The sequence below is a fragment of the Bicyclus anynana genome, chromosome 9, assembly GCF_947172395.1.
Source record: "Bicyclus anynana chromosome 9, ilBicAnyn1.1, whole genome shotgun sequence".
Lineage (NCBI taxonomy): Eukaryota > Metazoa > Arthropoda > Insecta > Lepidoptera > Nymphalidae > Bicyclus > Bicyclus anynana.
Window position 1 is genome coordinate 1,582,704 of NC_069091.1, and position 22,968 is coordinate 1,605,671.

At 37.5% G+C, this 22,968-nt stretch overlaps 1 protein-coding gene across 2 annotated transcripts; it reads right to left on the reverse strand.

Moving 5' to 3' along the window:
* Positions 1 to 1,617: 1,617 nt before the first annotated feature.
* Positions 1,618 to 22,952, reverse strand: LOC112042897 (DDB1- and CUL4-associated factor 8). 2 transcript variants are annotated; one of them, XM_024078216.2, is made up of 12 exons: positions 22,266 to 22,952; positions 21,805 to 22,183; positions 20,758 to 20,981; positions 19,085 to 19,258; positions 18,297 to 18,472; positions 17,506 to 17,681; positions 14,418 to 14,583; positions 12,937 to 13,070; positions 12,148 to 12,217; positions 10,286 to 10,408; positions 9,012 to 9,131; positions 1,618 to 7,773 (listed from the first exon to the last, which is right to left on the reverse strand). In XM_024078216.2, the coding sequence occupies exons 1-12, from the start codon at positions 22,381 to 22,383 to the stop codon at positions 7,606 to 7,608; spliced, it is 2,028 nt and encodes a 675-aa protein (XP_023933984.2). In that variant the 5' UTR covers positions 22,384 to 22,952; the 3' UTR covers positions 1,618 to 7,605. The 2 variants fall into 2 exon arrangements, with proteins under 2 accessions (XP_023933984.2, XP_023933903.2); XM_024078135.2 differs by having other exon boundaries at positions 10,283 to 10,408; positions 22,266 to 22,942.
* Between the last annotated feature and the right edge of the window lie 16 nt (positions 22,953 to 22,968).

Consider the following 22,968-nt stretch of genomic DNA (forward strand, 5'->3'; position numbering starts at 1 on the left):
TAATAAAGAATCAAAACTATAAGAGTTCTTTATTGCCTACGGAACCCTTAATATAAGTGAAACATTATCTGTTTGATAAATAACAGAATATATTATATAGGAATATAGAATTAAAAAAATATTTGTTTATCACAGGAAGTTTTATTTCATGATAATATTCGTAAATAATGATAAAATGTTGAGCACCCCTGAGTCAGCTGTTTTTGTTTGTTTACATAGTTTAAAATACCTACTCAATTTGACTATAGTGTAACCATTCTTGCAGGCTAAACGCTTCTCGCGTAATCCTATTAACAGTCGCATCGTTTACAAATATCAAACGATTTTCATGCTCAATCCCTTTCATTGCAGTATTTTATTAATAGGTACTTAATGGTTGTTTTCAAAGTATATTTGTCATGTATTTTACATACCTTCCTAAATTTTTTGTTTAAAAAAAATCCTCATTAAAATACTAATAATTCTCTATTCTATATAATCTAGTTTTTATAGACGTATACCTAAACTAAGAAGCCTATGACATATCATTGCTACCATCCATTTATCTTTTTTAACCGACAAGACATTCATAGCCCAAATGACTGGGTGCTATCATAATAAATTATCACATTAGTAGATATTCTCTTTTTGGTTAACATGAAGAGAGGACATAATGTGAGGCCACAGATTCATTGCAGGTTTCCTCACAATGTTTTTCTTTCACCATTTGAGACATGTGATGTTTAATTTCTTAAAATGCACATAACTGAAAAATTGGAGGTGCATGCCCCGGACCAGATTCACACTCACTGAGACACTCGCAGAGGTCCACTGGGCTATCTCGAATTTAATTGTATTTAATTCTGACAGTTTTACATAACTACTCCTTACCTTACCTTATCAGTCGATAGATGTCCACTGCTGGACATAGGCCTCTTGCATGGACCTCCAAGCACAATGATCTCGAGCCACCAGCATCCAGCAGCATGCATTATGACAGTATGATACTGTCATATAACTACTCAATCTTATTAAATTATGCATACAATTTTAGTCATGGCCAGGGGTATAAGGTTAGGGACAGTGGCGTGCACTTCATTGATTCATTACAAACCTATATTGGAAGAGGAATTTTTCATTTTGTAACCATAGTGCATACCCTAGTTAAAAACCTTGTGCACGCCACTTGTTACGGAGGGACATATCACATAGGGTAGGTAAAGTTCATGCAGAAAATGTAGTGTCTAAGGTGCTGAAGATGGTCATCTAGAATGCAGAACATAAACAAAGTTGCTAGCGGATGCTTTAAAACTTTGTTGATTAGAGTGATCAAATAGGATATCTTCCATGTCTCCATTGTGTATGGTTGACCTACAAGTATACCTAAACAATCCTTCCAATTTTGATGAAACTTTTGAGTGCGAGTCTTGTTTAAAATACAACAGATATTGCTCTTTTCCTCTCCAACTAAATGCTGGTAAAAAAATAGCCTTTTGTACATACATAATGAAGGTTTCTGTATTTTTTTATGTATTTTATAGTATGGGGCACAGTATTTCTTTATTTTTTTGTATTCTTTACAAGTTAACCCTTGACTACAATCTTACATAGCAAGGGCACATTTGTAATAAAACAAAATTTACTTTTATTAAATCATTTTACTATTTATAATAATAATAATAATTAAATTTATTTATACAATTATAACCCTTCTCACAATAGTATGGGAAATTGGGATACATGAAATTAACTTTCTTTTGCTATTAACTATAGGAAAATAGCTAGCCTTATTAAAGGTACTAGTAACAACTGAATATATTTACTTGCATACATAGTGTGAACCTACATGCAAAACAATTGAAACTTCTTTGGTCTGCTTTCATATGCTCAGTTTAATGTAATTAAAAGTTGGTTTGGGTTATGTAAATTGCTTTCTCGCCATACTCAAATAATATACTTTCAATAAATTATTCAAAGAAGTTCCATTTCTTATAAATATGTTTAATCTCTTTAGGTCTATGCTTAAAATTAGCCACAAATATACTTTTCAGATGCCGCTGTTATTGTACGTAAACGCAACTACAGTAACATCTAAAGAGTAAGCTACTTAAAAGTAGTCATATTGTGGTTAGCATAACAGAAGGGAAATATTTGTCAACGTGACATAGTCAATAATCCCGAAAAGTAGGTAGACTCCGCGCCACAAAAGAAGTCCTGCGGCTAAAACCTGAACTAAATTTGACAGCGCCTTACACAAATGACAATAAGACCGCCATTACCACAATACATTATGACAATAGGGATGATGACAGTTTTTTAAATTGTATATAAATTAAGAGTATACTAATAGTAAAGCAATTTTGTAAAAGGAACAGGGTATCTGCGATCATTACTTTCGGAGCTACAGGGATTTAAAGTGTCAGATTTGCGGCGCTGCCGCGGATCCCTGAAAAACGCCCCATACAAAATGGCTCGAAAAAATGACGTCATAGGCAATGTAATGATCGTTAGATTTGTATGGGCGTTCAAACAAAATTACTAATATCTTTGTTATTTGTGCGTTTATCTTTATAGTTCATGTATTAAAAAATGTCACATTTAATGTAAGGAAGCTAAAACTGTATGAATTTTCATCTAATAACGATAAAAAAATTTTAGTAGTTTTTGAAATTTTATAATCTCATTTATTTTGCAAATATCCAGACAATCTTTGCTTTTTATGTATAAATTAGTTAACATTGACCCTATTTACCCGAATGTATCATAAAAATCAATATATTCAAACCTAGTCATCATCCCCATTGGCGCCGCGTCTATGGGACTTGTTTCGTGGCGCGGAGTATATGTTACAATTTTTGTATTTTCTCCTTTTATTTAGTCCGACGTTAAGGGACAATGCAATCAAAAGCTAACATAGAAATCCAGAAGAGGACAGAGGCCATCCAAAATTATGACACACACACAGTTTCTGTGATTTTATAACTACCCACCTAGTGTGACAAAACATAATTTATTTACACCTAGTTAAAAACAGCACTTTTATATTAATTTAAATATTTTTATATTAAATCGAATATCTGAACACTATTGAATAATCTTAATAATTATATTATTATTATTAATGAAAAATGTAAACTTAAGTATTTATATATGTAATGTCACACTAAAGAAGAATGGGTCTCGCAAATATGGCCGACTGTGATGATACCCTTTTTTGTATTGTCATACCAGACTGATTTCCCTTCCATTATGATTTAAGCCAAGTTTACATTACAAAACATTTAGTGCATTTTACGTGGTTAAACAAAGTTTTAAAAGAGACATCTCTTCCTACTTAAATCTCCAAGATGTTAGTGTCCATTACGCGTCACGCCAGTATTTTCTATTCGCTACCTCGGTCACTTTCAGGTAATGAAAGAACCCTTTTGACTATATCTTGTTTTACTATAGAAGATATTGTGCAGTGAAATATTTTCTTTTTATACTGTTAAGTGTATTATTAGGCTCCTTTGAGTTTATTAGTGTTTTTCAGATAGCATTGGTACGGTGACAGTCGCCGTTCATAATATGTACTTATCGAGAATCGCGGCAAGCTTTCTAGAGTGAAATGAACTGTCACTCGCATCATCCTACATGAAACGAACTATAGTGAATAAATTCGACTCAAGTTGCATTGCAAATACAGTCCTTGTAGAAATTACACAAAGTTTACCATAACATACTATAATTTTATATTTAACTATTCAATATTTTTGCATTATACTTATACATCTTATTAAAACCATTGTTTAAAACACAAATACTATTGTATTCAATAACATCACTTATTTCGCAATGTAAATGTGGCTTAAATATTAATTAAACAGTTATCTACACTAAACAACAGTGCCAATTCTGTTGTACATAAATATTGGATAAAATTACTAAATCATCTTAAAGCAGCGGGTTCATTTTCATACAGTACAACATTAGGTGATACACATCACATATCTTGAGATGATAGAAAGGTAAATGCCGACCAATACCGGGCGAATCGATAATATCACTCTGTCTTTCGTTAGATGGGACTAAAGAGAATGATGTTTTTAATTTCCCCGTTATTGGTCGCCGCATTTGTCATTGTCTCGTCGAGATGTGTTGTGGGACGCATCTAACAGTGGAATTCATAGACGTTGTAGGGGCACCCCCAGGGGACCATTCAGCCGCTCAGTGTTAAATTTAACCTCTTTTCGTTTAAGAAATTGACACTCAGCGGGTGCATGACCCCCTGGGGGTGCCCCTTACAGGAATAAAGTAGCAGTACTCTCAGTTAAGATTGAGCCTACTTGAAATAAATGAATTTTGAATTTTTTGATTCTTGTTATCTTATGTCGTAAAATGTGACGTACAATCGGATGCAATCTTTATGAAGTTTCGCGAACATCGTACGATAAGCTGCACAATACACGATTATAGGTATCACCGGTTACGCAAAAGCGCGGCGGCAGGGCAACACTACACACACACACCTGAAAAAGCGTACTTTATGACCTGTACATTATTTCGGAGACGTCATAAAAATTGCATCCGACTATAATACTTCTCGGAAGTTCTTTAAGAACAGGGAATAATTTATAAGAATAGGATAAAATTTATTTTGATATTCTACGCAAACGACAATTAACCCAGAATTTATAGAAAATTCTCTATTAGATACTTTAAAAGTTTACAGGGTTTATGTACAACTAAACAGGCACTGTCAGTTACCTACTAACCTACAAACTATTGACGGACTATGAGCATACAGAATGGCTTATATAATTTTAAAACATTTTCAAAAATAAACATATCACAGGCATAAAATCTTCCATGTCCACGTTCACCGCGGAAACTGAAAAGATATTTCCTCATAAAACAAACTTACTACTATTATTATTCCAAACTAAAAAGTGAATTCCCCCAAGCCTAAGGCTATGCTTACAACATATGGTTGGTATACAACATAGACCATAGTTTATAGCTTGGCAACTTCGTTCGTAACACTCCCGATGGTCCGCGCGAGCCGGGGGGCGTGTAGAGATGAATGAAACGCACGCACGATTTCACACCCGCGTAGTCTTTCCCCCCGTCGCCCGCAATCATGGGAGTGTCATCAACGAACTTGACAGACTAATAATGCTTATGTTCCGTCTCCTCAGACCAAATACCTATGGACCTGCATCTTGCCCAAATTCACCAACAAAAATGTCTGTCGTTTTTTGAGGGGGAACGTTAAACTCACACATCGAAAATATTCAACACCAATAAATATATTTTGTATCCGTACACTACACACAACTATAAATTTGATTCGCAATACATACACGTGTAATTTTTACACAAACTAACAAACACATCGCTAAGACTCGTTAACCAGAATATTCGATGTTTTGCTGTTCCGGCTGAAGAATAGATTCTTTTTATTAGATATTGTTTTCATTACTAATTTTAGAAATATATACTTACAAATGAAACTTTACTTTATATTTTAGTAAACTAGAAGTTGGTGACCGTTTTTTATGCCATTTAACTGCACAAATCAGCATTTTTATTTAGCTCTTTACACCACGAAAACGATTAGAACAATGAAACATTGAATATATAGAAACTATTTCTATAAACGCGTTAGATCGTTGATACTTTGACAGAGGATAACGTCTAGCGTGGCAGTTCTCTATATAATTCGTCTGAGTCCTATAATCAAGTATGATAAGCTAATTCGAAGTTTATATCATGGCGGCTTTGGGAAGCGAATGTATGAAGCGTATTTTAACACGCTTATATTAGCATCATTTGTAACTATGTATGTAAGAAAATCTTGGAATCTCAATTTGACTCACTTCCCGGTCTTCGATTAGGATGACATTTTGCACACGCTCTGAGTTTTGATGACAATACATGACCAGCTAAGAAACATCATTACAAATCCAATATGGCGGCCTCCCAAAGATGGCGGAATGGTTGTTTGAAATCCACCCCCCCTGATATGGATATCAAATGAAAGGCTTTGCTGTCAGGAATACGAAAAAAATAGTCACGTTACTTAAATCCAATATTGTGTAAATATTATAAACCATCATGTATTTAAGTCTCCAAAAATACAATATATTTTTTACAATCTAATAGAACGATAATGAATAATTTAAGATCTTTTAAAGTGTCAACTAGCCTATTATTGAAGTTGTTTTCCCAAGGTGTCTGAAGGCATGATAACTCAACTCCCAAAGCCACCATAGAATAAACGCCATAGTTTTCTACCATACAATGCATGATAGGAGCAAAGACTTCAAACTGTAACTTTTTATAAAATCACAAAGGTCTGGCTCTGACAAGCTCTCGCTTTAATGATCAAATAATATAAAACTAAAATCATTTAAAATTAAATTAAATATCCAAATAGACTACTGTAAAACAATTTTCAAAATCAAATATATTGGATTCAGAGATTACCCGATACAACTTCACCAACTTTTTAATATTGTAGTATAGATAAAAAGTTTTTTTTACAATTAAAATTTACCCTCAATTTAAGAATTACTTTAATTAAAATTAAAGGCGATTATAGCTATACTTTCTAAGTTAACATAAAATTAAACGATTGATTGGTGAAAGATTTTTCTATAAAATCGGTCCAGTACTTTAATACCTACTTATAAAATTAGTTCAGAAGAATTTTTACAATCAGACTGGTTATTCCAGAGATCAGCGCGTTTAAACAAACACACGTAACATACATATATTGAATTACATAGTATTAATATATTGAATAACATTATAATGTACACTATAGACAAAACAAATACAACAATGAAAGGAGGGGGGGGGGGGGGGGGTCCAGGCGGCAAGCCTTGGCGGCGTGTCTTTGTAGTATGACAGTTGGTTGCAGAGTTCTTTTTAATATAAAATATTAGATATATTAGGAACGATTTGCGATATCAGGCGCCCGTCGTATGGTCGGCTTCAGTGTGCTCGTAGCGCACAACAAGAGATGTGGACGGCTCGGAAGCCGTGTAATTCTTTATGGGTCACTTGGGATAGGCGGGGAGAGACTTGAGTGGAAAAGGGGAGTATTTGTTAACAGTGAATGAATCCTTTAACCCTACACACAACGGTCACAAGTGCGTGACTTCACTCAAGGTCATTCTCTGCCATTCTAGGTTCTTATTTTGGTTACAGTTTGATTTGTTAATTAAGTTGTCCTGACAAATGTTGTAAAAAAAAGGATGAATAACTGTAATAAATCTGCTTGTGTAAAACTAGAACTGATATTATGGATAAGAAAGATACTCGTTTTTATTTTTCTAAGGGGGCAACTACCCCTCTCCTCCCTTCCTTGGCACGCGCTTCTCATTTTTATACTCAAAAGGCCAGCTGCCCTTTTCCCCCTCCTTTGGCGACGCGCTTCATGCAATGAGCTTGTTGATAATATTATGGAGTATGAGATAGGTACTCATTATTATATTTCAGGGGGGCAGCTGCCCCTCTCCCCCTCCCTAAGCGACGCGCTTCATGCAGTGTGCTTGTTGATAATATTATGGAGTATGAGATAGGTACTCATTATTATATTTCAGGGGGGCAGCTGCCCCTCTCCCCCTCCCTTGGCGATGTCTAGACGGCGGTGCAGACGTTGCCGTCGAACTCGATGTTGCCCCCGTAGGGCGGGATGGAGTCGTGGTCAGGGTTGGTGCGCGGGTCGTGGCGCCAGGCGCTGTACAGCGAGGGCAGGAAGTCGTTGAACAGCGGGCTGCGGGGGGAGAAGCTGTTCTCGCGCACCACCTGGAAACATCATTATCATCATCATTAATCATGTTAAGAATTGTTAGGCAACCAATTCTAGTTGTCGATACATTAGTAAATGTTCCGCTTTTGACGAAACTCCAGACCCTTGAGCATCAGCGGAAAGTTGCCAGTTTATCGGTGTTTTATAGGATATATTTTGGAGAATGTGCTCAGGAGCTATTCGATGTCATACCACCTTCGCCTTTTTACCATCGCACCGCAAGATATCGGGTGGGTTTTCATCCCTATGTTGTAGATGTCCCTAGGACCCGTACAAAACGCTTTGCGTCTTCTTTTCTCATACGCACGGCTAAGGTTTGGAATACCCTTCCCAAGTCTGTGTTTCCTGAATATTATAACTTGGGTATCTTCAAAACAAGAGTGAATAGGCACCTTCTAGGCAAGCGTGTCCCATCTTAGACTGTATCTACACTTGCCATCAGGTTACATCACGGTCAAACGCGAGCCTATTTGCATTAAAAAAAAAAAAAGCTATGTGCTTAGGATATAGATAATAATGGTAGGTATGTGTGATTAAGAATGATTTCTATTTAGCTAATTAGTTATAAGAGCAATGATTAATGTATATAAATATGCATGCAGATGTAGATTATATGATAGTGTACTAAAATTATATATTATAACCATGTATTTGTTTAACCATCATATTCTATATTGCTTTACTACTATAATAATAACTGTCTCATTCTGAGGTATGTTTATTGTACTATTCTCACACTATTGTTATCTCGCTCTGACTGTATTACTATATCCTATATGTTTCTCTATGTTTATTTCCTATCTATGTTTTATTTATACGCGTCAATCCCTGTGGTTCGGACTTCATAAATCCTCCACAAATCAACATCATCATCTTCCCTCAATGGTTCATTAAAAAAAAAATCGTACACTAGTTGATAGAATATACCCCAAAAAAAGTAAAGGGTGATGTTGCTTGCTTTCACATCCAATGCATTACGTTAAGCTCAAATCGTCACATTTTCGAAATGTGTAGTTTTTAGCTATCAACTCACCTACCTTATCTTAATCTGACGTGCTGGTTGAGTATTTTTGAAGTTAGTTTTTTTGGTTGCAATAAACGTACCCACCAATGTTAAGACCTCATACTTAGTGGAGGTAATCAACAACGTGCAAGTTATAGTCCCTTATGTTTATCTGCCGCGCCCGAGTAACTGCAAAGATGCGAGTAACATTGGGTCGGAGGTTAATAATACCTTGTCCATTCCTTTGTAATCGGGATCTTTTTCCTTCTTTGGTATCCATATCTTGACGTCCTTGTCGAGTCCGCTGGTCGCCATGACGGGGAACCGCGGGTGCGTCTCTATGCAGTTCACCTGGAACATGGAGTGAACTACATTTATTGACTGCACTACAAACACAAGGTAGCAACAACAATAAATAATTAAATAATTTAGCTGGTGGGAGGCTTCGGCCGTGGCTAGTTACCACCCTACCGACAAAGACGTACCGCCAAGCGATTTAGCGTTCCGGTACGATGTCGTGTAGAAACCGAAAGGAGTGTGGATTTTCATCCTCCTCCTAACAAGTTAGCCCGCTTCCATCTTAGACTGCATCATCACTTAAGTTAAGGGCTAATTTGTCAAGAATAAAAAAAAAATAACAAGTAAGAAGAAAGAAAGTTTTTTATTTGGCGAACACAAACAAAGGATATAAAAAACATAAATACAATAGAAAAATATTAATATTACAGTCAAAATTTGTGAGTGCCCCAGCTATCCGAACTAGTTAGAAACTGTATCTTAGAAAGATGGGACTTCCCTACTATATAAATTACAATCACAAAAATATTACGCTTTAGTTTTAGTTTACAGTTAAGTTAGTTTAGTTTACAAGCACTTTTGAAACAACAAGTTTGACTATTTGTAAAAATCTACCACGGGTTCGGAAGGCAGGCTGCTAAGAAAAGCCGGCAAGAAACTCAACAGATGCTCTTTAGAAAAAATTATACAATATTATAATCTACAATTGTTAACATTATTAAAATTCAGTTTAAATTTTTTTTGACGACCTCCATGGCGAATTGGTATGAGCAGTGCCCTGGCTGAGCCATTGAGGTTTTCTTAATTGGTCCAGGTTTGGCTGGTGGGAGGCTTCGGCAGTGGCTACTTATTACCCTACCGACAAAGACATACCGCCAAGAGATTTAATGTTCCAGTACGATGTCGTGTACAAATTGAAAGGGAGGAAAAAATTAGCCCGCTAACATCTTAGATTGCATCATCACTTACCCTCGGGTGAGATTGTAATCAAGGGCCAACTTGTAAAAAATAAAAAAGCTTCCTGTGTGAAGGTAGAAGCTGATCCAATGGCTTCCAAGCATCATCATCATTAAGGAACTCATCAATTATGGAAACTACACCAACACTGTATAAAAAAATTTTTGTTGAAGACGAAGAGATTTTTTTTTTTTCTAAAATAAATAAGCGAACAGAAGAAGACTAAAAATAAGAAAGATATATATCACCACGCCGTTTAGGTCGCCCTCCATCCACTGCACGATCGCCTCGCTCTCCTTCTCCCACACATAGATGTAGGAGCAGTCCGAGCCAGACACGATGTACTCGCTCTTGGGGCCGAAGAACGCCACACCCTGAAAGTTTACCATTCTCGTCATCATCATCATCAGCCTCAGACTTATTACATAAGGACTAGAGACGAATATCTTAGAAATCTATGCCAAAAATGGGCAGAGAGAAAAACTCCGAGCAACGTCCAGGACTTGTAACCAATGGGTGTAGGGTTAAGGAATTCCTTGACAAACGATTAACACTCCCCTCCTCCGCTCGTGTTGTTTTTCCTGCCTAGACAAAGGGGACGCCTAGACAACGCCGGCTCAGGGAACCTAGATATACCCCCGTATAAAAGTTTATGGAGATGATAATATGATGTAAAACTAAAGATCTGGTAAAATAATTGGCTTAATAAAAGTATGTTCCTTGATGAAACATACAATTTTTATATCACTCTTCAAGGGCAAATTGTTCGCCGGTGTACCAAAGTGGGAAAGTAACATTTGAACTGTATTTCTTTTTCTGTTACCAACAAGCTTAACAAACAAGAAAACGAACAACCAAATCAATCATAAGTCTTCAAAAATATCGGAAAACTTAGGCTGTATGGTCAACGATCTTAGCTTGTCCCCGTTGTGGACAAATTAAAAATGAAAATTTATATAATTTATACTAAACTAGAAATTATTGACCGTTTTTTACACCATTCAACCACACAGAAAGGTATTTTTACGGAGCTCTTTAACCGACGAACACGATTACAACTATGAAACGTCAAATCTATAGAAACAGTTTTTATAATCGCTGATTATATACTTTGACAGATATATAATGTCTAGCAAGGCAGGTCCTTATGTCATTAGTTTAGACTTCTAGAGTTATCAGCCGATGGATGTCCACTGCTGGTCAGCATGGACTTCCAAACACTGGGAGAAACCGAAAGGGGTGTAGATTTTCATCCTTCTCCTAACAAATTATTTACTTACCATCAAATGAGATTGTGGTCAAGGTAAATAATAAAAAAAGCACAAGTCTATGTTGCATAAAAGTTAGAGACAGTGGTGTTTTGAAGTATTATCAAGAGGCCTGTGTCCAGCAGTGGACGTTAATCGGCTCTTATTGATGAAGATTTACATAATTTTTTTTTTTTTTTTTTTTATAATTCATTACTATTGTGCAATCAGCTGCAACAGCTTTAAGCAAATTGCTTGTGGGTACTACATGGCATGTGTAGCTGACCTTCCATTGAAGGCCATGCTAATTTATTTTATTTGTTAATTTTTTGTATTTCATTTGTACATTCTTATTATTTTGATTTTTTTTTTTTTACAGGAGATCCCATATGTAGGCGCGCTTTAGCCTTCTAACATCTATTGGATGACCGAGGGCAGTAGCAAGTTTATTTTCATGGGTGTTTATGCGATTTTTATAGCACATTGATCTGAGTTCAACCTCTTCTTTTACTGTTTTTATGTCAAGATACTCATGTAGTTCCGATATCTTAGTGAACCATGGAGCATTTGTGATGGTTTTTAAAACTTTATTCTGAAATCTTTGTAATATTTCCAAGTTTGAGTTTTTGGCTGTGCCCCACAGTTCAATGCCGTAGGTCCACACTGGTTTTATTACTGTTTTATAAATGAGCAATTTATTACTGAGTGAGACATGCGAATGCCTTCCCATAAGCCAGTTAAGTTTTCTGAAGGTTTGATTTAGTTCATCGCGTTTTTTTACTATATGCGTTCTCCATGTTTGTTTTTTGTCTAGGTGTATCCCAAGATATTTTGCGGATTTACATAATTACGCAAAAGAGATGTACCTTAAACGTAGCAATGTTACGGTGCCCACTATACCGGTGCGTGTAACCATCTTTGACTTCACTCGAATCTCTGCAAAAAAGATTTATATTAAAATTTTCGTTTTCTTTCAAAACAAAGATAGCTTTCAATTAATCAATTCATTTATTTACAAGGAATACTTATGTGATTCAAATTAAGGCCAAATATTCTTCTTTGTCTCTCATATTGGTATGTATTCATAGTCATACTTATGTTACGAGTTCCTCAAGTATGGATGATATTTACATTCATTATTTATATTATTTATCTATACTTCTATACTAATATTATAAAGAGGAAAACTTTGTTTGTATGTTTGTTTGTTTATTTGATTGTAATGAATAGGCTCAAAAACTACTGGACCGATTTTAAAAATTCTTTCACCATTCGAAAGCTACATTATCCACAAGTAACATAGGCTAAATTTTATTTTGAAAAAAAAATAGGGTTCTATAAGATATTTGGGTTTTTCGGACACAAGGTGTAAAAAGTCAACCAGCAAAGTAGGGTAGGGGTAGGCTAGGGGTAGGATAGAGGTAGGATAGGGGTAGTTGAAAGTTTACATCGAGTTTCACGCGGACGAAGTCGCGGGCGTCGGCTAGTTTTATCATAAAAAGGGATTATTTTTATTTATCTGATTTAAGTTCAGTTCTTTGTTAGGCAGAACGCAGTCATGCTGCTATCCACCTCATTACAGTTGTCATCAGCTCGCGCTTGCAGTTTGCTCTCTCCAGCACTCCAGTAGAACGATAATTCTTTGTTATACTAACTTGTTATAAACATCCTTGTTGACGTCAAACAGGTAGATGTCCTCGTCGTTGTAGGAGCCCAGTATCTCGGTGCCGTCGTGGTTGTACACCGCACACGTCAGGTGCATCATTGACTTGCGGCGCAGTCCTTTGGCCTGCATACCCACAGCATATAGAACAGAAGAGAATACATTCATTTGTTAATTAATGTTGGTGAGAGAATTTTATAAATAGGTTTAGTGGTTTAGCCATTAAAACAAAGGAAACAAACAAACTCACTTTCAGATTTATAATATAGTGTTATCGCCGCGTTGGCCGCTTTTAAATTTACATGTTTTTAATAAATAGTGTAGGAAATAGTAGTCTGTGACGGATATGACGTCGCTCGACCTCGTGTTGGTTTCAGTGTGCTCGTGGTGTTCGAGCCGTCCACATCTCTTGTTGTGTAATTCTTTAAGGGTAACTTAGAATAGGTGGGGAGTGACTTGTGTGGGAAAGGGGAATGTTTGATATCAGTCAAAGGATCCTTTAACCCTACACACATCGTTTACAAGTGCGTGACTCCACTCAAGGTCATTCTTTGCCATTCTAGGTTCTTATTTTGGTTACTTGATTTGTTAATTAAGTTGTCCTCACAAGTGTTGTGAATCATTACCTTTGTTCGACATTAGTTTTCTTATATTTGTAATCACTTTTGAGTCTGATAATAATAGATATGATTGAAAACTCCTCCGACGAAACTCCTCAAACGAAAACTGAATATTTATTCTTGGACTTTGGCGGTACATCTCAATCTTCCAGAATTGCCTTAAATGGTGTAACCCTACCAGCTTGCTCCGATTTTCGGTACCTCGGATCGCTTTTTCAAAACGATGGCAATGTGGACCGAGACGTAAAAAGTAGAATGAATGCGGGATGGATGAAATGGCGACAGGTCTCAGATGTACTATGTGACCCGCGAATGCCTCTTAGACTTAAGGGTAAAATATACAAAACGGTTGTAAGACCTGTCGTGCTGTATGGATCAAAATGTTGAGAAGGCGGTGAAAGGGACGGATAGTAAACGAATGCATGTGAACGAAATGCGTATGTTGAGATGGATGTGTGGTGTGACAAGAATAGATAAAATAAGGAATGAATATATAAGAGGAAGTTTGAAGGTGGCGCCAGTGACAGAAAAATTGAGGAGTAGAAGGTTAGCTTGGTATGGACATGTAATGCGTAGAGAGGAAAGTCATATTACTAGAAAAATGTTGAATGTGCAAGTGGAAGGTCATAAGAGGAGAGGAAGGCCAAAGAAGAGATGGTTGGATTGTGTGAAAGAGGACATGTGTGTAAAAGGAGTGGATGACGAGTTGACGAGTAATAGAGACAAATGGAAAAGACTGACATATTTTTCTGACCCCACTTAAGTGGGATAAGGGTGATGGAAGGAGATGATGATGATGATTGAAAACTCCTTCACAGTATACTGAGACCTCAGCTAACAGAGAAGCACTGACCGGCATGTCGTGGAAGTGTCCGGGGCAGTAGGTGGCGACGGGCAGCGTGGAGTTGCGCGTGTCGTACACATGCACGAACTTGTCCTGCCCCGCCAGCAGCAGCTTGTGCTTGTCCAGCGGGTGGCCCGCCATGCTGTACAGCGGGAACGAGCACAAGTGGAAGTTCCTGCAAACGATTTATCATAATGTACTGTAGTTGGTCGCATACATTATTAGTAGAGTTGCGCCGACTATGACTTTTGCCGATTAGCCGACTAGCCGATTAGTCGGTTGCAAAGATGCCGATTAGTCGGCAATGTCGATCAATGGTCTGGCATTTCCGTAAAGTAGTTATTTTATCACAAAAATACAAACAATTTTTAATTCTCGTGTGTTTTTTTAATTTCTGGTACTCGTGGGTTGTCTTATCACAGGCGATGGTTTGTGCGTATAAACAATACATTTAATGTAAACTTTAACTAAACCTGCTAATTTGAAATAATAACTATCTTATGAACAATTTTGATTACCATCCTTAACTCAAAACTTATCTATCTATCTATACTAATATTATAAAGAGGTAAAGTTTGTAAGTTTGTAAGTTTGTCACATTTTTTAAATAGGGTAATCTTCGGAACTACTGGTCCGATTTTGAAAATTCTTTCACCAGTAGAATGCTAAATTATCGGGGAGTGCTATAGGCTATATTTTATATTGGTATCATATATATTAGCCGGGTTATCACAATTTTTGTCATACAGGTCGGACAGAAAATCCTCTTAAACAGACTTATTCGCATGCGCTGCCTTAACTACTGTGTAAAATTGAAATTAATGTATGGAGACTTTATGTATCTTTAAAAGTTCTACAAAAAAGTCCGCGACACCATATATCTATCTTCTATATATTAGCAGATATAGTACCTTTTGTGTTTTAAAAATTATTAATTTTATATACTTAGGTTTACGTCATTATTTATACAACTAAACTTTAATCCTTATTAAAATAAATTATTTAATAATCACAAGGATATTATGGAGATAAGATTTGCCCTTTACAGTATGTTAATTACTTAAATAGTTTCGGAGATAATACAAAATTTCTAAAAGACGCAGAAATTCCGCTATATGACGCCCGGCGCTTTCATTTACGTAGTTCCCGTTCCCGTGTGAATATGGGAATCAAACATAGACTATGACACTCGCAAATAACATAGCTTTCTATTGGTAAAACAATTTTCCAAATCGGTCCAGTAGATCCAGAGATTACCTCCTACAACCACACGAACTTTACCTCTTTATATTATTAGCATAGAAGTCTCTATTTCTCTTGGTCATACCACCACTCCCGAAGGACTGGACCGATTTTGCTAAGGGTAGGAGTAAGATAGAGAAGTTACAGGGTAGGGTAGGATATGGGTAGGGAAGCGTAGGGGTAGTGTAGGGGTAGGGTAGGTTTAGGGCCGGGTTTAGGGTAGTGGCAGGGTAGGGGTAGAGGTAGGGTAGGGGTAGAGGTAGGGTAGTGGTAGGGTAGAGGTACGGGTAGAGTAGGGAAGTGGTAGGGTAGGGGTAGGATAGGCGTGAGATAGGGGTACGGGTGGGATAGGGGAAGGAAAGGGACAGGGTACGGGGAGGGTAGGGGTAGGATGGGGGTAGGGTGTAGGTAACGTAGGGGTAGGGTACGAGTAGGTTTGGGGTAGGGTAGGGGTAGGGTGGGGGTAGGGGTAGGGTAGGGTAGGGTAAGGGTAGGGTAGATGTAGGGGTTGGGTATGGTTGGGGTAGTGGTAGGGTAGGGGTAGGGTAGGGTAGGGGTAGTAGTAAAGTTGACATCGAAATTTACGCGGACGAAGTCGCGGGCGTCCGCTAGTACTTATAATAAATCTGTAGAGAGGTCAATTCTGTACATGAAATAAATTTCCTAAATAACTATCAGGGGGTGATTAGTGATCGATACTGATGCCAAAAATGCAATCAGTAAAATTTTTGTCTGTCTGTCTGTCTGTCTGTCTGTATGTTCTTTATAGAAACAAAAACTACTAGACGGATTTTAACCAAACTTAGTACAATTATTCTTCATACTCCTGGGCAGGTTATAGTATACTTTTCATCACGCTAAGATCAATAGGAGCAGAGCAGTGAAGGGAAATGTTGGGAAAACGGGAGAAGTTACTCCATTTTTTAAGCTTCCGTCGCCGTCGCGTGGTAGGGTAGGGTTAGGGTAGGGGCAGGGTAGGGGCAGGGTAGGGGTAGGTTAGGGGTAGGGTGGGGGTAGGGCAGGGGTAGGGGTAGTAGTAGGGTTTCACGCGGACGAAGTCGCGGGCGTACGCTAGTATTTAAATAAAGTTACTTTTGCTTTGATGGACTTTTGCTTGCTATAGCTCAGCAAAAGTAATTTTTTCAAACAAGTGACATGAAAAGTATTTTGTTTTTGTACTAATAATTGTTCTTGTTCATGGAAGTTAAAGAGTTGATTAAAAAATTAATCATGACAATAAGAAAATCTTTAGTAAAGGTGTTTTTTTCTTCCTCAATACATAATATTATTGAGAAATACATACAAAATAATAAGCCGACTAGTCGGCGCTTTTTGCCGACTAATCGGCTTTACCGACTAGTCGGCGACTTTACCGATTAATCGGCTTTACCGACTAGTCGGCAACTAGTCGGCGCATCACTAATTATTAGGTTATGTTACAAGATTTTCATTATAATCGACACGTGCAGTGAACAACATGGCGGTCGGTACTCACTTGACAGTGTGCTCTACCCTCACGTCGGACACGATGACCAGCCCGTCCTCGCCCGCGGACACCACCACGTGCGGGTCGGCGCCGACACGTGCAGTGAACAACATGGCGGTCGGTACTCACTTGACAGTGTGCTCTACCCTCACGTCGGACACGATGACCAGCCCGTCCTCGCCCGCGGACACCACCACGTGCGGGTCGGCGCCGACACGTGCAGTGAACAACATGGCGGTCGGTACTCACTTGACAGTGTGCTCTACCCTCACGTCGGACACGATGACCAGCCCGTCCTCGCCCGCGGACACCACCACGTGCGGGTCGGCGCCGACACGTGCAGTAAACAACATGGCGGTCGGTACTCACTTGACAGTGTGCTCTACCCTCACGTCGGACACGATGACCAGCCCGTCCTCGCCCGCGGACACCACCACGTGCGGGTCTGCCGCCGACACGTGCAGCTTGTGCGCCGCGCGCTTGTGAGACGCGAGACGGCGCCGCGTGGGCGTGCCGCCGCTGGTCGGGCTTTGCAGTAATCGAACCTGGGACCAAACATTGAACTTGCCAGGCCACTATTTCACATATATATCAAAAACTATTCATTGGTAAGAATCGCTGGAGAAAACTTCCAGGAATTAATCAATCAAAAGCGCTAGTAAAGTCCGTCAATAAGAAGGCTGCTTCAGACCTACTAGCGCTTAGTAGGAAAAACCTATGTACCTTAGTGCGGGCACTGACCGGACACTGTGGACTCAGTAGACAAATGTTCAATCTTAAACTCCGGGACACAGATCTGTGCAGACTCTGCCTAGAGGCAGAGGAAACACCTATGCACATCTTATGCAATTGCCCAGCTCTAATACATTAACGCAACCTCCACTTAGGGCATTACACAATGGATCCAGAGGAGGTGAAACACATCCCAGCCAAGAAACTGCTGCTGTACCTGGCAGCAACCAGTATTGGAGGGGATATCTAGTCAGTGGCGATCACAATAGATCGGTAACGGTCAACGTGATACAGGACCTCAAGAGACCTGCAGAGCTGCGACATCAAGAAGAAGAAGCAGAAGAAGAAGAATTGCCAGAAATACAAAATAAAGCCTACTTGGCATAGCAACCGCCTAGCATTTAAATCAATCAATAAATTGAACATACCTGGCCATCCCTCGCGCATGTGACAATATTGAGTTGGCTCTGAGCATTGAGGTAGAGGAACTTGCTCTGAAAGACGTTAGACTTGTGGCCAGTTTTGATAGTTTGCAGAGCTGCCCTTTTGGCCCAGTCCCATATAATAACGTTTGTATCATCTGATCCGGACGCCAGCAGTCGACCTGAAAGATATTAACAGTCTTAAAATATTCAAAATATACAAATGGAATAGAGTAATTTCCAAATTTGTTTTGAGTTTTACTACCAAAAGCAGACGTAATTCAAAATCTGTTTAAATTTTTTTTAATGAGGAATATGACCGTATCCCTCAATTTTGTTATCATCTATCTTGTTCTTTAGCTAAATTATCAAATTTAAGTGAAGACTTGAAGAATCATCCTTAGCGGAAGTGAGAAAGCTGCAATTGAGAAGTAGTTTTTATTATTATTATATTTTAAACTAATAAGCAGCTTTCGCTGATGAACCTATGCCAGTGTGCTTCTAGTTGTTAAATATTTTCAATCCAAACAATTCTTGAGCACACTTGGTGACTTTGCAGGTATCACATCCTCAGGCAATTTATATTCCACAGTTTAATTACTCTATTACTGAAGAAGTGTCGCTATTGAATATATATCTCAAATGATGTTAAATCTTAATATGTCATCAAAATCAAAATAAATTATAGAATAAATCCTAGAGAATCCATAGCAAATAACGTTAATTTTAAAACAAATGTGATGAAATTTTTTTCCTGAACACTAAATATTTAGCAAAATAATTTAAGGGATTACCTTCTGGGTGAAAATTAATAGAGTTGACACAGCCCCTGTGCTTGACGAGGGAGTGCAATTTGTCCATTCTGTAGACAGCGTGCAGTGACGCGTAGAACTTGCGCTCAAACATCAAGTCATTCTGTATCGTTTTGCCGCAAGGAAATGTCAAACCCATCTCACGATTTATTACCTCTGCAACACAATCATATCATATCATATAATGGATTCCCGTGTTCTGTGTCCCATAAATAATAAATAAAACGCAAATGGTAGATACATCACCTAATTATCTTAAACTAATTTAAATAGTTTACCAAAAATCCTTAGGGTGACAAAGGAATATTTTTTTTTCGGATTTTTCAAAATTTACTATCTTGAATCAGTTACAGTTATTCCAGCAGCTAATAGAAAATATAGACAAATAGCGGACATCCGCGACTTTGTCCGCGTAGAAATCATTTTTTCACAAATCCCACTGGAACCATGGATTTTTCCAAGATGAAAAGTAGCCTATGTATTAATCTGGGATATTATTTATCTTCGTTTTAAATTTCAGTTAAATTAGTTTAGTAGTTAAGGTGTTAAAGATTAACAAACATCCATAGAAACTTTTACATTTATAATAGTTTCACATTTAGTAGGAGCATTAATAATAGATCTGCAGTATAGACCCACCAGACTCCTCCATGCTAAAACTGTTCAACAATCAGATGAAATATTTATTTATTGAAAATTTCTTACATAAAGAAAATATTTTCATTTTTTATGGTGCATAATAAAATTCAAATTCTTATATTAATTAAGTATAAGATAGTGAGACCCATAGTGTTTTCGTTTTTATGGCTTTTATTTCATGGTGTAAAATCTATACATGTATTATGTTTGTCTGCAATGAACTCCTAAACTACTGAAACCCATTTTAATCAAATTTGTGCACTGTGTGCAGTTTGATCCAACTTAAAAAATAGGATAACTTAGGGTATAGGGTAGGCTAAACTACTTAACTGATGTATCAGCTTATAGTTTCAACACCCTTTGTGGCACAGTGGTATTGTGCTGTGGATTTACAAAACTGAGGACCTGGGTTCAATCTGCCGCTGGGCCAATTAAGATTTTCTTAATTGGTCCAGGTCTGGCTGGTGGGAGGCTTTGGCCACGGCTAGTTACTACCCCACCGGCAAAAACTTACCACCAAAAGATGTAGTGTTTCAGTACGATGTCATGTAGAAACTGAAAGGGGTTTGGATTTTCATCCTCCTCCTAACAAGTTAGCCGGCTTCCATCTTAGGCTGCATTATCACTTACCACCATGTGAGATTGTAGTCAAGGGCTAACTTGTGAAGAATAAAAAAAAATAGTAAATTTTGCAGATAAACCTATACTACAGCCTTTCATGTTAAGTACCGTTTACCAACAAAGAAATTAGAAATGTAAATAGAAATCGCATGTCATTTCATAACTTATTTATTTTAAATTATGTTTTGTTTGTCTATAAAATGTTATACAAAATACATTAACCATATCTAACTGTTCTAAGCTTATTAATCAAATTTATTTTCATTATTTAAGAATAAGTTAATTATAATTATTATTAGGTGTGAAATGACTATTGATTCATACCCCCATTTTTAAGTTATTTGTTGGTAAACAGTATTCATCAAGAAAGGCTGTAGAAGTCTTAAGAAAAATACCTCTAAGAATTTGATATTTATGTCGAGGCTGCATCTTTGACAGCACCGGTGGCTGTTTGTCCTGGTTCTCATCATCGTTGTTCTGTCTGCTGTACCACGGAGTCTCATCACTGTCTGTGGCTCCGCTTGCCCGCATGTGAATCACATCAGCACTATCGTAGGAATCGTTGCTGTTGTCTGACGATGTGGTGGAGGATGAACTGCCGGTGCTGCTACTGTTGCTTCTGTTTTCAAAGAGAAGAATCATTTGAATGCACAATAAATGAACATTACAAAATGTAACAATTTTACTTCCAATATAGAAGAAGAAGAAGAAGAAGAAGAAGAAATATACATTATTGTACATTAAAAGAAAAATAAACAATAACTTATAATAACACTTAGAAACTAATGTACAAATGGTGGTCTTATTGCTAAAGAGCGATCTCTTCCAGACAATCACTGTGGAAGAGAAAAAAAAATATACCTTATAATATACCTTAGATATCGTCAATAGTTCAAGAAAGCTTAGCTATTATCATCATGAGCTAGTTGACAAAGTGACATAGAGCTATCAAAGAATTTGTCTGGTAGTTCAACGGCTTAAGGTCTCTCACCTTCTATTGCATATAAACTTACCACTTGACCATTTTTATTTGTTAGGTCATAATATCTTTTATTTATTTAATTTCTTTTTATTCTGAACAAGTTAGCCCTTGACTAAATTTTCATCTGATGGTAAGTGATAATGCAGTCTAGGATGGAGGCGGATAAAAATCCACACCCCTTTACGGTTTCTAGATGACAATGTATCGGAATGGTAAGTATATACTTGTACTGTACTGTACTTACATTGAACTGATCGCTTGGCGGTACGTCTTTGCTGGTAGGATGGTAACTAGCCACAGCCGAAGCCTCCCACCAGCCAGACCAGGACCAATTAAATCTTAATTAGCCCAGCTGGGAATCGAACTCAGGACCTTCGTCTTGTAACTCCACTACGCCACGGAGGCCAACAAAATAATCTATTTACATTTGAAACATAATTTAAAAATAAATATCACTTACGAACTAGGGGACCCATTTGAGAAATCCGTAACTGAATCCACATCTGCAGAATCGTTAGGTCTGATTTCTGTCGTTTCTTCAAAAGATAAATCGTCGGAATCCCTTGACGACTCGCCATCAGAATCACTTGACCTTCTGTCGTCATTATTGCGTTTTCTGTAAAATCTCGACCTCCTTGGATGTCTTATGTTTAACAAGATCGCCCGCACGTTGCTACTGGACGGTGCGACGTTGACAATTTCATTGTTTACTTCATCTACAGGATTATTTTGTAAACAAACGGGGGCACTTGCACGATCGTCGCTACTAGTGCTTTCAGATTTGTCGGCCGACACGCCGCTGTCGACATTTTCATCTTTCTCCTCTTTGCTATCAGATGCTGTGGAATAAAATAATACACGAAAAAATAAAAAATATATATTTTAGAGACACATTTTAATTAAAATAAAATCAATACTCACCCATCTCTTTAATACTGTCCTGTGAGCTACCATCGTTTAGTTTCAACTTTTTACTACTTAATTTAGGACTCGCAGGGGAATCCTTAGTTTCATCTTCACTACAAGAGTTATTTTCCATTTCAACTCACTGTTACTACGTAAAATAGAAAAGTATTAGGAAACGTAATTATATAGTTTGTCTGACACCAAATGGAATATTGAAATACTTTTTAAAACGATCGGATATTTTATTTTAAATGTATGTTATCCAAATTGTCGACGGAAACTATTTTTCTTCGATTTTTCTGTTTTGGCAGATGATGGCTGATCGTCGGACATGGATATTTTTGAGAATAGAGAAAACGGAGAAATCTGAGAAGTGAAGTGAATGAGAAGAATAAGAATATTTTGTTTTTTTTTACGGTCCTGGATACTAGTTTTTCAAGGCGGAATCATACTCATAGAGTTTAACTATGGAGTTGCATTGCACATTGCTCCCAAAACTGAAAGTGAAATCCACCAACAATAAAACACAAATAAAGAGTAAATTCATCTTTTAGTAAACTAGAAATTGTTGATCGTTTTTTACACTATTCAGCTACATAAGCCGACATTTTTAGGGAGCTTCTTACACTACGAAAATGACTAAAACAATGAAACATGGACTTTTTGACGCATTTTTGGCTTCGGTCGTGGCAGTTATAACCCTACCGGCAAAGACGTA

Bases quoted from the DNA above. Each gene is read 5' to 3' on its own strand.
- LOC112042897 (XM_024078135.2), bottom strand. From the start codon at position 22,383: ATGGAAAATAACTCTTGTAGTGAAGATGAAACTAAGGATTCCCCTGCG. The intron at 19,259-20,757 runs GTATTTTTCTTA...ATTGTGTTGCAG, and splicing joins TAAATATCAAATTCTTAGAG to AGGTAATAAATCGTGAGATG. The intron at 13,071-14,417 runs GTCAGTGCTTCT...GTGGGTATGCAG, and splicing joins GACACTTCCACGACATGCCG to GCCAAAGGACTGCGCCGCAA.